This window comes from Oncorhynchus mykiss, chromosome 3 (assembly GCF_057628025.1).
Source record: "Oncorhynchus mykiss isolate SJ-2025 chromosome 3, ASM5762802v1, whole genome shotgun sequence".
In the NCBI taxonomy this organism is placed as follows: domain Eukaryota; kingdom Metazoa; phylum Chordata; class Actinopteri; order Salmoniformes; family Salmonidae; genus Oncorhynchus; species Oncorhynchus mykiss.
In genome coordinates, this window is record NC_143024.1 from 24,944,596 (window position 1) to 24,957,500 (window position 12,905).

The window sequence follows — 12,905 nt, forward strand, 5'->3', positions numbered from 1 at the left end:
TTCATCTGTACAAACAATAGTACGCAAGTATAAACACCATGGGACCACGCAGCCGTCATACCGCTCAGCAAGGAGATGCGTTCTGTCTGCTAGAGATGAACGTACTTTGGTGCGAAAAGTGCAAATCAATCCCAGAACAACAGCAAAGGATCTTTTGACGATGCTGGAGGAAACATGGAACAAAAGTATCTATATCCACAGTAAAACGAGTCCAAAATCGACATAACCTGATAGGCCGCACAGCAAGGAGGAAGCCACTGCTCCAAACCTCCAGACTACGGTTTGCAACTGCACATCGGGACAAAGATCGTACTTTTCTGAGAAATGTCCTCTGGTCTGATGAAACAAAAATAGAACTGTTTGTCCATAATGACCATTGTTATGTTTGAGGAAAAAGGGGGAGGCTTGCAAGCCGAAGAACACCATCCCAACCGTGAAGCATGGGGGTGGCAGCATCATGTTGTGGGGGTGCTTTGCTGCAGGAGGGACTGGTGCACTTCACAAAATAGATTACATCATGAGGACGGAAAGTGATGTGGATATATTGTAGCAACATCTCAAGACATCAGTCAGGAAGCTAAAGCTTGGTCGCAAATGGTTCTTCCAAATGGACAATGACCTCAAGCATACTTCCAAAGTTGTGGCAAAATGGCTTAAGGACAACAAAGTCAAGGAATTGGAGTGGCCATCACAAATCCCTGACCTCAATCCCATAGAAAATTTGTGGGCAGAACTGAAAAGGCGTGTGCGAGCAAGGAGGCCTACAAACCTGACTCAGTTACACCAGCTCTGTCAGGAGGAATGGGCCAAAATTCACCCAACTTATTGTGGGAATCTTGTGGGAGGCTACCCGAAACGTTTGACCCAAGTTAAACAATTTAAAGGCAATGCTACCAAATACTAATTGATTCTATGTAAACTTCTGACCCACTGAGAATGTGATGAAAGAAATAAAAGCTGAAATAAATCATTCTCTCTACCATTATTCTGACATGTCACATTCTTAAAATAAAGTGGTGATCCTAACTGACCTAAGACAGGAAATAAAAGTCAAGAATTGTGAAAAACTGAGTTGAAATGTATTTGGCTCAGGTGTATGACTTCAACTGTAGAAGATGTTCTTGTGGGTGTAGTGAAATGCTTGTGTTCATAGCTCCAACAGTGCAGTAATATCTAACAATACACAACAATAAACAAGAATTTCAAAAGTAGGGGAATGGAATATATGACGGTATATATATAAATGATGGACCGCATATGGATAGAATATGTAATATGTCTGTAGAATACATATTGTAGAATAGTATGTGTACAGCAATAGTTAAATAGGACGGCCTTGACTAGAATACAGTATATACATATGAAGCGGACACAAAAAAAAATCGAGTTGTTTCAACTAATTATTAAAAAGTAACATGTCCCATAGCTGGGTTTTGTTTTACATGGTGGCGCAGCAGGAAGATCGGAATGAACTGAACCAAGAGGATGTTAGGTCAAATCCCAGGTAAGGAAATTGAATAATAATTACTGTATACATGAACATGCAAAATGTAATCACGTATCAAACATGTGTCAAATATGTAAGTTGAAAACATGTTAAATGCACTGTGTGTGTAACTGGTACTTTTTAGGTAAGATGAACAGAGAACCAGTTCTAGTGGAATCAACACACCAGACAAGTTGAGAAAACTGATCCCTTTTCCTCTTTCGTTTGGTTTTGTCTGTCTTGTGCTCACCTGTATCTAGTTTAGTTAATCAGTTAATCTCGCACTACCCGCTACGTTTTTTGCGGGATTGTTTGTATTACTGTCGTTGGCTTGCGTTTCTTACCTACTAGTAGTAGTAGTAGTAAGTAGAAGTAGTGTATATTTACTCTCTTTGTTGTCCTTGACCTCAGGCAGAGGCTTGGAGTCCTGGAACCAGATGATCCTGGGCTGGGGGTGACCGTTATGGCTCACACACTGGCCCACCTGATACACACACACACACACACACACACACACACACACACACACACACACACACACACACACACACACACACACACACACACACACACACACACACACACACACACACAGAAAGAAGGGGAAAGATACTCAGCAACTGGAGGACAATGGAAGAATATTGGAGGACAATGGAAGAACATTGGAGGACAATGGAAGAATATTGGAGGACAATGGAAGAACATTGGAGGACAATGGAAGAATATTGGAGGAAAATGGAAGAACATTGGAGGACAATGGAAGAATATTGGAGGACAATGGAAGAACATTGGAGGACAATGGAAGAACATTGGAGGACAATGGAAGAACATTGGAGGACAATGGAAGAACATTGGAGGACAATGGAAGAACATTGGAGGACAATGGAATAACAGAGGACAATGGAATAACAGAGGACAATGGAATAACATTGGAGGACAATGGAAGAACATTGGAGGACAATGGAATAACAGAGGACAATGGAAAAACATTGGAGGACAATGGAAGAACATTGGAAGACAATGGGAGAACAGAGGACAATGGAAGAACATTGGAGGACAATGGAAGAACATTGGAAGACAATGGGAGAACAGAGGACAATGGAAGAACATTGGAGGACAATGGAAGAATATTGGAGGACACTGGAAGAATATTGGAGGACAATGGAACAACATTGGAGGACAATGGAAGAAAATTGGAGGACAATGGAAGAACAAAAGAGAACAATGGAAGAATATTGGAGGACAATGGAAGAACATTAGAGGACAATGGAAGAACATTAGAAGACAATGGAAGAACATAAGAACATTGAAGGACAATTGAAGAACATTAGAGGACAATGGAAGAACATGAGAAGACAATGGAAGAACATAAGAACATTGAAGGACAATGGAAGAACATTAGAGGACAATGGAAGAACATTAGAAGACAATGGAAGAACATAAGAACATTGGAGGACAATGGAAGAACATTAGAGGACAATGGAAGAACATTAGAAGACAATGGAAGAACATTAGAAGACAATGGAAGAACATAAGAACATTGGAGGGCAATGGAAGAACATTAGAGGACAATGGAAGAACATTAGAAGACAATGGAAGAACATAAGAACATTAGAGGACAATGGAAGAACATTAGAAGACAATGGAAGAACATAAGAACATTAGAAGACAATGGAAGAACATTAGAAGACAATGGAAGAACATAAGAACATTAGAGGACAATGGAAGAACATTCGAGGACAATGGAAGAACATAAGAACATTGGAGGACAATGGAAGAGCATTAGAAGACAATGGAAGAACATAAGAACATTGGAGGACAATGGAAGAACATTAGAGGACAATGGAAGAACATTAGAAGACAATGGAAGAACATAAGAACATTAGAGGACAATGGAAGAACATTCAAGGACAATGGAAGAACATAAGAACATTGGAGGACAATGGAAGAACATTAGAAGACAATGGAAGAACATAAGAACATTCGAGGACAATGGAAGAACATAAGAACATTGGAGGACAATGGAAGAACATTAGAAGACAATGGAAGAACATAAGAACATTGGAGGACAATGGAAGTTTACAGGACAAATAGTTGAAACCAACCTGTGTGGAGGAGTCACCAACAGATATGGCCTGGTTGGATCCAGTGACCTCTGGCATCTCTGGAGCGACTGAGGAAGAGGGAGTTATAATCTCAGATCAGAGCTTTACAAAATGCAAGTCCACTATTCACACATTTTCTGATATATATATAGTTCCAGTGCACCTGAACCAATCACAGGACGGAAACACTCAGAGCCTTGACACAGACAAGAAGAGCTTGAGGTGCCAAGCTCACGTCACCCTGAGAGAGACAAGTGGCATTCATTTACTGTAGCTACAGTAACACAGACACACATATGTACGCAGTGCATGCACAAAAATGCATGTACACACACACACACACACACACACATACACACACAAACAGGAACACACAACCACACACGCCTCCAATTAGGGAAATGGTAAACATCCCTGTGTGGATTATTCCACTGTGACCGCGGTTTCAGTGGGCTGATACGGGTCACAGACAAGAGACTCCTCGTTCTCTCTCTCACACACTGCTGTGTGTTCCCTCTGTTTCTATCTCTCTGTCATCAATGTATCTCTCACTCTCTCGCTCATTCACATGCAAGGTCATGGTATCGCAGCGAGACCACAGCTGCCGTCTGACTGTAATAATAAACAGCAGACATTTAATAACATTGACGTGTTCTCCCTATCTCTCCCTTACGTCACTCTCTCACCTACCTCAACCTTTCTCTCTCTCCCACCTCCATATATCTCTCCCGCTCTCTCACATTCCTCTATCTTTCTCTATCTCACCTCCATCTATCTTTCTTTCTCCCTCTGCTTCCTCCATCTTTCACCCTCTCTCCTCCCTCTATCTTTCTCTCTCTCAGCTCCCTCTATCTTTCTCTCTCTCAGCTCCCTCTATCTTTCTCTCTCTCTATCTTTCTCTCTCTCTGCCCAATCTATCTTTTTCTCTCGAACCTCCCTCTATCTTTATCTCCTACTTCCCTCTCTCTTTCTCTCTCTCAGCTCCCTCTATCTATCTCTATCGCTCACCTCCCTCTATCTTTCTCCCTCTATCTTTCTCTCTCTCTGCCCAATCTATATTTTTCTCTCGAACCTCCCTCTATCTTTCTCTCACTTCCCTCTCTCTTTCTCTCTTTCACCTCCCTCCATCTTTCTCTCTATATCTCACCTCCCTCTATATTCCTCCCTCTCTCCTCCCTCCATCTTTCTCTCTCTCACTTCCCTCTATCACACTATCTCTTTCTCTCTCACCTCTCTCTATCATTCACTATCTCTCACCTCCCTCTATCCTTCACTCTCTCACCTCCCTCTATCTTTCTTTCTCTTTCACCTCTCTCCCTTTCTCAACTCCCTCTATCTTTCTCTCTCACCTCCCTCCATCTTTCTCTTTCTCCGCACCATCTATCTTTCTCTCTCTCACCTCCACCAATCTTTCTTTCTCTCTCTATCTTTCTCCCTCTCTCCTCCCTCCATCTTTCTCCCTCTCCCCCTCTCCATCTTTCTCTCGCTCTGACCTCCCTCCATCTTTCTCTCATTCACCCCCCTCTATCGTTCTCTCTTTTACCTCCCTCTATCTTTCTCTCTATCTCTCTCCTCCCTCTATTTTCTGTCTCGAACCTCCCTCTATCTTTATCTCTTACTTCCCTCTCTCTTTCACCTCCCTCCATCTTTCTCTCTATATCTCACCTCCCTCTATATTTCTCCCTCTCTCATCCCTCCATCTTTCTCTCTCACCTCCCTCCATCTTTCTCTCTCTCACCTCCCTCTATCTTTCTTTCTTTCTTTCGCTCTCCTCCCTCTATATTTCTATCTCTCTCTCCTCCCTCTATTTTCTCTCTCTCACCTCCCTCTATCTTTCTCTCTCTGCCCACAATATTTCTCTCTCTGTCTTTCTCTCTCTCTGTCCCATCTATCTATCTTTCTCTCACTTACCTCCCTCTATCTTTCTCTCTCCTCCATCTATCTTTCTCTCTCTATCTTTCTCTCTTTCTGCTCCCGCCATCTTTCTCTCTCTCTTTCCTCCTATCTTTCTGTATCTCACTTCCCTCTATCTTTCTCTCACTTCCCTCTATCTTTCTCCCTCACTCCTTCCTCCATCTTTCTCCCTCTGTACTCCCTCCATCTTTCTCTCTCTCCTCCCCATCTGTATTTCTCTTTCTCTCTCTTTCTGGCTTGGGTGGTTGTTGTCCTTGGTGATCTTTTTGGCCTTCCTGTGACATCGGGTGGTGCAGGTGTCCTGGAGAGCAGGTAGTTTGCCCCTGGTGATGCGTTGTGCAGACCTCACTACCCTCTGGAGAGCCTTACGGTTGTGGGCGGAGCAGTTGCCGTACCAGGTGGTGATACAGCCCGACAGGATGCTCTCGATTGTGCATCTGTAAAAGTTTGTGAGTGTTTTTGGTGACAAGCCAAATTTCTTCAGCCTCCTGTATTCAGCCTCCTGAATTTCACCACACTGTCTGTGTGGGTGGACCATTTCAGTTGTGATGTGTACGCTAAGAAACTTAAAACGTTCTACCTTCTCCACTACTGTCCCGTCGATGTGAATAGGGGGGTACTCCCTCTGCTGTTTCCTGAAGTCCACGATCATCACCTTTGTTTTGTTGACATTGAGTGTGAGGTTATTTTCCTGACACCACACTCCGAGGGCGCTCACCTCCTCCCTGTTGGCTGTCTCGTCATTGTTGGTAATCAAGCCTACCACTGTAGTGTCGTCTGCGAACTTGATGATTGAGTTGGAGGCGTGCGTGGCCACGCAGTCATGGGTGAACAGGGAGTACAGGAGAGGGCTGAGAACGCACCCTTGTGGGGCCCCAGTGTTGAGGATCAGCGGGGTGGAGATGTTGTTTCCTACCCTCACCACCTGGGGGCGGCCCGTCAGGAAGTCCAGGACCGGGCGGGGTTGACACCCAGGATCTCGAGCTTAATGACGAGTTTGGAGGGTACTATGGTGTTAAATGCTGAGCTGTAGTCGATGAACAGCATTCTCACATAGATATTCCTCTTGTCCAGATGGGTTAGGGCAGTGTGCAGTGTGGTTGCGATTGCCTCGTCTGTAGACCTATTGGGGCGGTAAGCAAATTGTAGTGGGTCTAGGGTGTCAGATAGGGTAGAGGTGATATGATCCTTGACTGGTCTGTCAAAGCACTTCATGATGACGGAGATAGTCATTTCGCTCAGTTAATTTAGCTTTCTTGGGAACTGGAACAATGGTGACCCTCTTGAAGCATGTGGGAACAGCAGACTGGGATAAGGCTTGATTGAATATGTCCGTAAACACACCAGCCAGCTGGTCTGTGCATGCTCTGAGGACACGGCTGGGGATGCCGTCTGGGCCGGCAGCCTTGCGAGGTTTAACACGTTTAAATGCTTTACTCACGTTCGCAGCGGTGAAGGAGAAGCGAGCAAAGAAGTTGTTTAGTTTGTCTGGGAGCAGGACATCGTGGTCCGCGACGGGGCTGGTTTTCTTTTTGTTGTCCGTGATTGACTGTAGACCCTGCCACCTACCTCTCGTGTCTAAGCCGTTGAATTGAGACTCTACTTTGTCTCTATACTGACGCTTAGCTTGTTTGATTGCCTTGCGGAGGGAATAGCTACACTGTTTGTATTCGGTCATGTTTCCGGTTGCTTTGCCCTGATTAAAAGCAGTGGTTCGCGCTTTCTATCTTTCACCTCCCTCTATCTTTCTCTCTCTCTCCTCCCTCTATCTTTATCTCTATATGTCTCTCTCTTCTCCCTCTCTCGCTCTATCTTTCTTTCTCTCACCTCCCTCTATCTTTCTCTCTCTCCTGCCAACACCTTTCTCTCTCACACTTCCCTCTATCTCCCTCTCTCCATCATCTCCCTCTATCATTCTCTCTCTCTTTCCTCATTCCATCTTTCTCTCTATCACCTCTCCCTAATTCCTCTCATTTCACTCCTCTCTTTCTATATTGCTCTCTCTCCTCTGTGTTGCTCCTCATTGTTCTTCCAGGTGTCTGTTTGCTGACTAGAACTGTCAGAAATGTAACACATTGTTTAACATGGGTGTCAGTTTCCACATGGAAATGAAAGAAAGCAAGTTAGACGTCATAGAGAGGGAAGTAGCATGCATGGATGCACGCACGCACAGACACACACACACGTGCACGCACACACACGCGCACGCACTCACGCACACACACACACAGCTGAGGGAAATGGAGGCAGGATATATGGTGTCAGGGAGTGTATCACTGTGTCCCTTTCTGCTCAGACTATTATACCTGCTGCTGTAGTGTAAACCTCCCTAATGAAGCCCATTGTTTCAGAACACTTGTAGAGAGTCATTAAAAACTGCTCCTATTCAGTAGGGAGAGGAAGGCAGACAAAGAGGAGATACAGTACTTTAGGGAACAGTCCTGAGTGGCCTGTTAAAGTCTATAGTCAGGTATTTGACTTGTCGTAATGAATTGTATCAGTGCTCCATTAAGGTACTCTTTATAATCCAGGCTGTATCACATCCCGCCGTGATTGGGAGTCCCATCGGGCGGCGCACAATTGGCCCAGCGTCGTCCAGGTTTGGCCGGGGTAGGCCGTCATTGAAGTGTCACTCAATTCTCTAACCAACACCATTCACCCTCTACCCCCATTGGCCCAACCCAAAATAAGGATATTTATTGATATTGGACCAACTCCAAACATTTTATTTCCTGGTGTATTTTAACACTGGGAATAGGATTGCTAATGTGTTGGGGTTAGAGGGTGACAAGGAAACAACGACCCGGTCTGGGGTCAGCTCTCATTGCCATGGCGATAATTCAGGAGAATTCTGGACGGTCATTAAGATGACATCTATTAGACGTGACAGATGCAATTGAACTATTAATAAATTGTGTCAAGTGTGATGTTCATAGGACTAATTGACCTCTGGGCAGCTTATTAGAGATAGTTTGAATGAATAATATGAATAATAATTATCTAGATTTCTTACAAAGATGAAATGTTAAGGTGCAAGAAAGAGTTTTACTTTCACGCCCATTTATTATCTGAATCGTTTTACGTTGTTCTACTCAGTATTTAGTTCATGTATAATGTTTATTATTGACCACACAAATAATATTGTTCATTCACTAAGTTTATACGTTAATCATTGATTAAGACACTCACACATACACACAACACACACACTTTCATCCAGCACACACAACACTCACACTCTCATCTAGCACACACACACACACACACACACACACACACACACACACACACACACACACACACACACACACACACACACACACACACACACACACACACACTCTCATCTAGCACACACAACACACACACTCTCATCTAGCAAACACAACACACAATCTCATGTAGCACACACAACACACACAACACACTCTCATCTAGCACACACAACACACACACACTCATCTAGCATACACAACACACACACACTCATCTAGCACACACAACACACACACTCTCATCTAGCACACACAACACACACACTCCATCTAGCACACACAACACACACACAACACACACACTCATCTAGCACACACAACACACACACACTCATTTAGCACACACAACACACACACACACACATACACACACACTCTCATCTAGCACACACACACACACACACACTCATCTAGCACACACAACACACACACACTCTCATCTAGCACACACAACACACACATACACTCTCATCTAGCACACACAACACACACACTCTCATCTAGGACACACAACACACACACTCTCATCTAGCACACACAACACACACACACTCATTTAGCACACACAACACACACACACACACATACACACACACTCTCATCTAGCACACACACACACACACACACTCATCTAGCACACACAACACACACACACTCTCATCTAGCACACACAACACACACATACACTCTCATCTAGCACACACAACACACACACTCTCATCTAGCACACACAACACACACACTCCATCTAGCACACACAACACACACACAACACACACACTCATCTAGCACACACAACACACACACACTCATTTAGCACACACAACACACACACACACACATACACACACACTCTCATCTAGCACACACACACACACACACACTCATCTAGCACACACAACACACACACACTCTCATCTAGCACACACAACACACACATACACTCTCATCTAGCACACACAACACACACACTCTCATCTAGGACACACAACACACACACTCTCATCTAGCACACACAACACACACACACTCATTTAGCACACACAACACACACACACACACATACACACACACTCTCATCTAGCACACACACACACACACACACTCATCTAGCACACACAACACACACACACTCTCATCTAGCACACACAACACACACATACACTCTCATCTAGCACACACAACACACACACTCTCATCTAAGACACACAACACACACACTCTCATCTAGGACACACAACACACACACTCTCATCTAACAAATACAACATACACACTCTCATCCCGACAGTCAGAATCCAGACGGCATCCAATACAGCGAAAGGTCACAGTAGGGTCACTCTAAAGGTCACAGTAGGGTCACTCTCAAGGTCAGTGGTCAGTAACTCACAGAAGACTTTGAGCTGTGTGATGGCCTCTCCAACCCCGGCAGGGCCAGCAGTGACCTGGCAGTAGAAGGGCAGCTGGTCCTCCACCGCCACGGGGGAGATGGTCAGAGAGAAGTCCCTTCCAATGGTCACTCTGTCGGACAGACGTGTCCCCTCATCACTCTTCACTTCGCCGCCCGACACGGAGCGGAACGCAACACGCTTCCTGGTGCCACCCTCCTCCTGGTGAGGGGAAGAGGAGAGAGGGGAAGAGGAGAGAGGGGGATAGGAAGGAAACAGAAAGAGAGAGGGGAGGAAGAGAGAAGAGGGAGATTAGAAAGAGTGAAGAAAATAAATTAGATTAAAAACAATCAGGGTGGAGAGAGGGGAAGAGGAGAGAGGGGAAGTGGAGAGAGGGGAAGAGGAGAGAGTGAAGTGGAGAGAGGGGAAGTGGAGAGAGGGGAAGAGGAGAGAGGGGAAGAGGAGAGAGGGGAAGTGGAGAGAGGGGAAGAGGAGAGAGGGGAAGAGGAGAGAGGGGAAGAGGAGAGAGGGGAAGAGGAGAGAGGGGAAGTGGAGAGAGGGGAAGAGGAGAGAGGGGAAGAGGAGAGAGGGGAAGTGGAGAGAGAGGAAGAGGAGAGATGGGAAGAGGAGAGAGGGGAAGTGGAGAGAGGGGAAGAGGAGAGAGGGGAAGTGGAGAGAGGGGAAGTGGAGAGAGGGGAAGAGGAGAGAGGGGAAGTGGAGAGAGGGGAAGAGGAGAGAGGGGAAGAGGAGAGAGGGGAAGAGGAGATAGGGGAAGAGGAGAGAGGGGGAAGGGGTAGATGGCCAGAGAGGAATTTGTTTTTCACAAGTTCAATAAACAACACAGACACTTCACAGAGATATGTACAGTGCCTTCGGAAAGTATTCAGACCCATTGACTTTTTCCACATTTTTTACATTACAGCCTTATTCTAAAATTGATTTAGTAGTTTTTCCCCTTATCAATCTACACACAATACCCCATACTGAATTTTTTACAAATGTATTAACAAAACCCCCCTGAAATATCACATTTACAAGTATTCAGACCTTTTACTCAGTACTTTGTTGAAGCACCTTTGGCAGCGATTACATGTGAAGTTTTTCCCATTCTTCTCTGCAAATTATCTCAAGCTAAGTTAGGTTGAATGGGAGCCTTGCTGCACAGCTATTTTCAGGTCTCTCCAGAGATGTTTGATCGGGTTCATGTCCGCACATCAACAACAGCCACCCTCGAAGCAGCGTTACCCATCGCTCCACAAAAGCCGCGGCCCTTGCAGGGCAAGGGGAACAACCACTCCAAGTCTCAGAGCGAGTGATGTTTGAAACGCTATTAGCGCACACCCCGCTAACTAGCTAGCCATTTCACATCGGTTACACCAGCCTAATCTCGGGAGTTGATAGGCTTGAAGTCATAAACAGCACAATGCTTGAAGCACAGCAAAGAGCTGCTGGCAAATGCACGAAAGTGCTGTTTGAATGAATGCTTACGAACCTGCTGGTGCCTACCACCGCTCAGTCAGACTGCTCTATCAAATATCAAATCATAGACTTAATTATAACATAATAACACACAGAAATACGAGCCTTTGGTCATTAATATGGTCGAATCCGGAAACTATCATTTCGAAAACAAAACGTTTATTATTATCACATATACCCTGACTTGCGTGCAATGAACGCAAGTGAAGTGACACAATTTCACCTGGTTAATATTGCCTGCTAACCTGGATTTCTGTTAGCTAAATATGCAGGTTTAAAAATGTATACTTGTGTATTGATTTTAAGAAAGGCATTGGTGTTTATGGTTAGGTACACGTTGGAGCAACGACCGTCATTTTCACGAATGGCACCGCATCGATTATATGCAATGCAGGACACGCTATATAAATTAGTAATACCATCAACCATGTGTAGTTAACTAGTGATTATGATTGATTGAGTGATTGTTTTTTATAAGATAAGTTTAATGCTAGCTAGCAACTTACCTTGGCTTCTTACTGTATTCGTGTTAGAGGCAGTCTCCTTGTGAGGCAGGTGGTTCGAGCGTTGGACCAGTTAACTGTAAGGTTGCAAGATCGAATCCCCCGAGCCATAACTAAATCAACATCTGCATTTTGAAAGAGTCCCATGTTAACTACAGTATGTATTGTAGACTGCGCAGATGTTGACTTAGTTATGGATCCATAACAAATTACTATGGGAATAAATATCACTGATTTACAGAAATATTGGAACAAAGTTTTCTAATGAAGGGAAACAATTTAGAATCCTCCAATCCTGTAGCCTACTCCCAACCATCATGTTGTACATCGCCATATTTTCCAATCCATCCTAACGGAAACCCTCAGGGTTTCGTTTTTAGTTGTACAAATTACATCGACTCACCCATACCCCCACACATTGACTCGGTACCGGTACCCTCTGTATACAGCCTCGTTACTGTTATGTAATTTTATTGTGTTACTTTTTATTTTATTTGTAAATGTAGTTATTTTAGTAAATACCGTATTTTCTTAACTCTATTTCTTGAACTGTATTGTTGGTTAAGGGCTTGTGAGTAAGCATTTCACGGTATTCGTTGTGTTGTATTCGGCGCATGTTACAAATAACATTTGATTTGATTTGTGTAGTTAGTATTCTACAGTATACTACAGTTTACTACTGAATTCTATAGTAAGCACTGTAGTATTATATAGTAAACTGTAGTATTTTTTAATGTGGGACGCTAGGAGTAAAG

General features: G+C 44.2%; 1 protein-coding gene across 2 annotated transcripts in view; it reads right to left on the reverse strand.

Moving 5' to 3' along the window:
* Positions 1 to 12,905, reverse strand: part of LOC110510231 (basal cell adhesion molecule) — a 106,917-nt gene that overhangs the window by 22,192 nt on the left and 71,820 nt on the right. For both annotated transcript variants that reach the window (XM_036975403.2, XM_036975402.2), the window contains exons 3-5: positions 10,171 to 10,390; positions 3,592 to 3,659; positions 1,874 to 1,970 (exon numbers count right to left, since the gene is read on the reverse strand). In XM_036975403.2, coding sequence (XP_036831298.2) covers positions 1,874 to 1,970; positions 3,592 to 3,659; positions 10,171 to 10,390 — 385 coding nt within the window. The remainder of the gene's footprint in view (positions 1 to 1,873; positions 1,971 to 3,591; positions 3,660 to 10,170; positions 10,391 to 12,905) is intronic.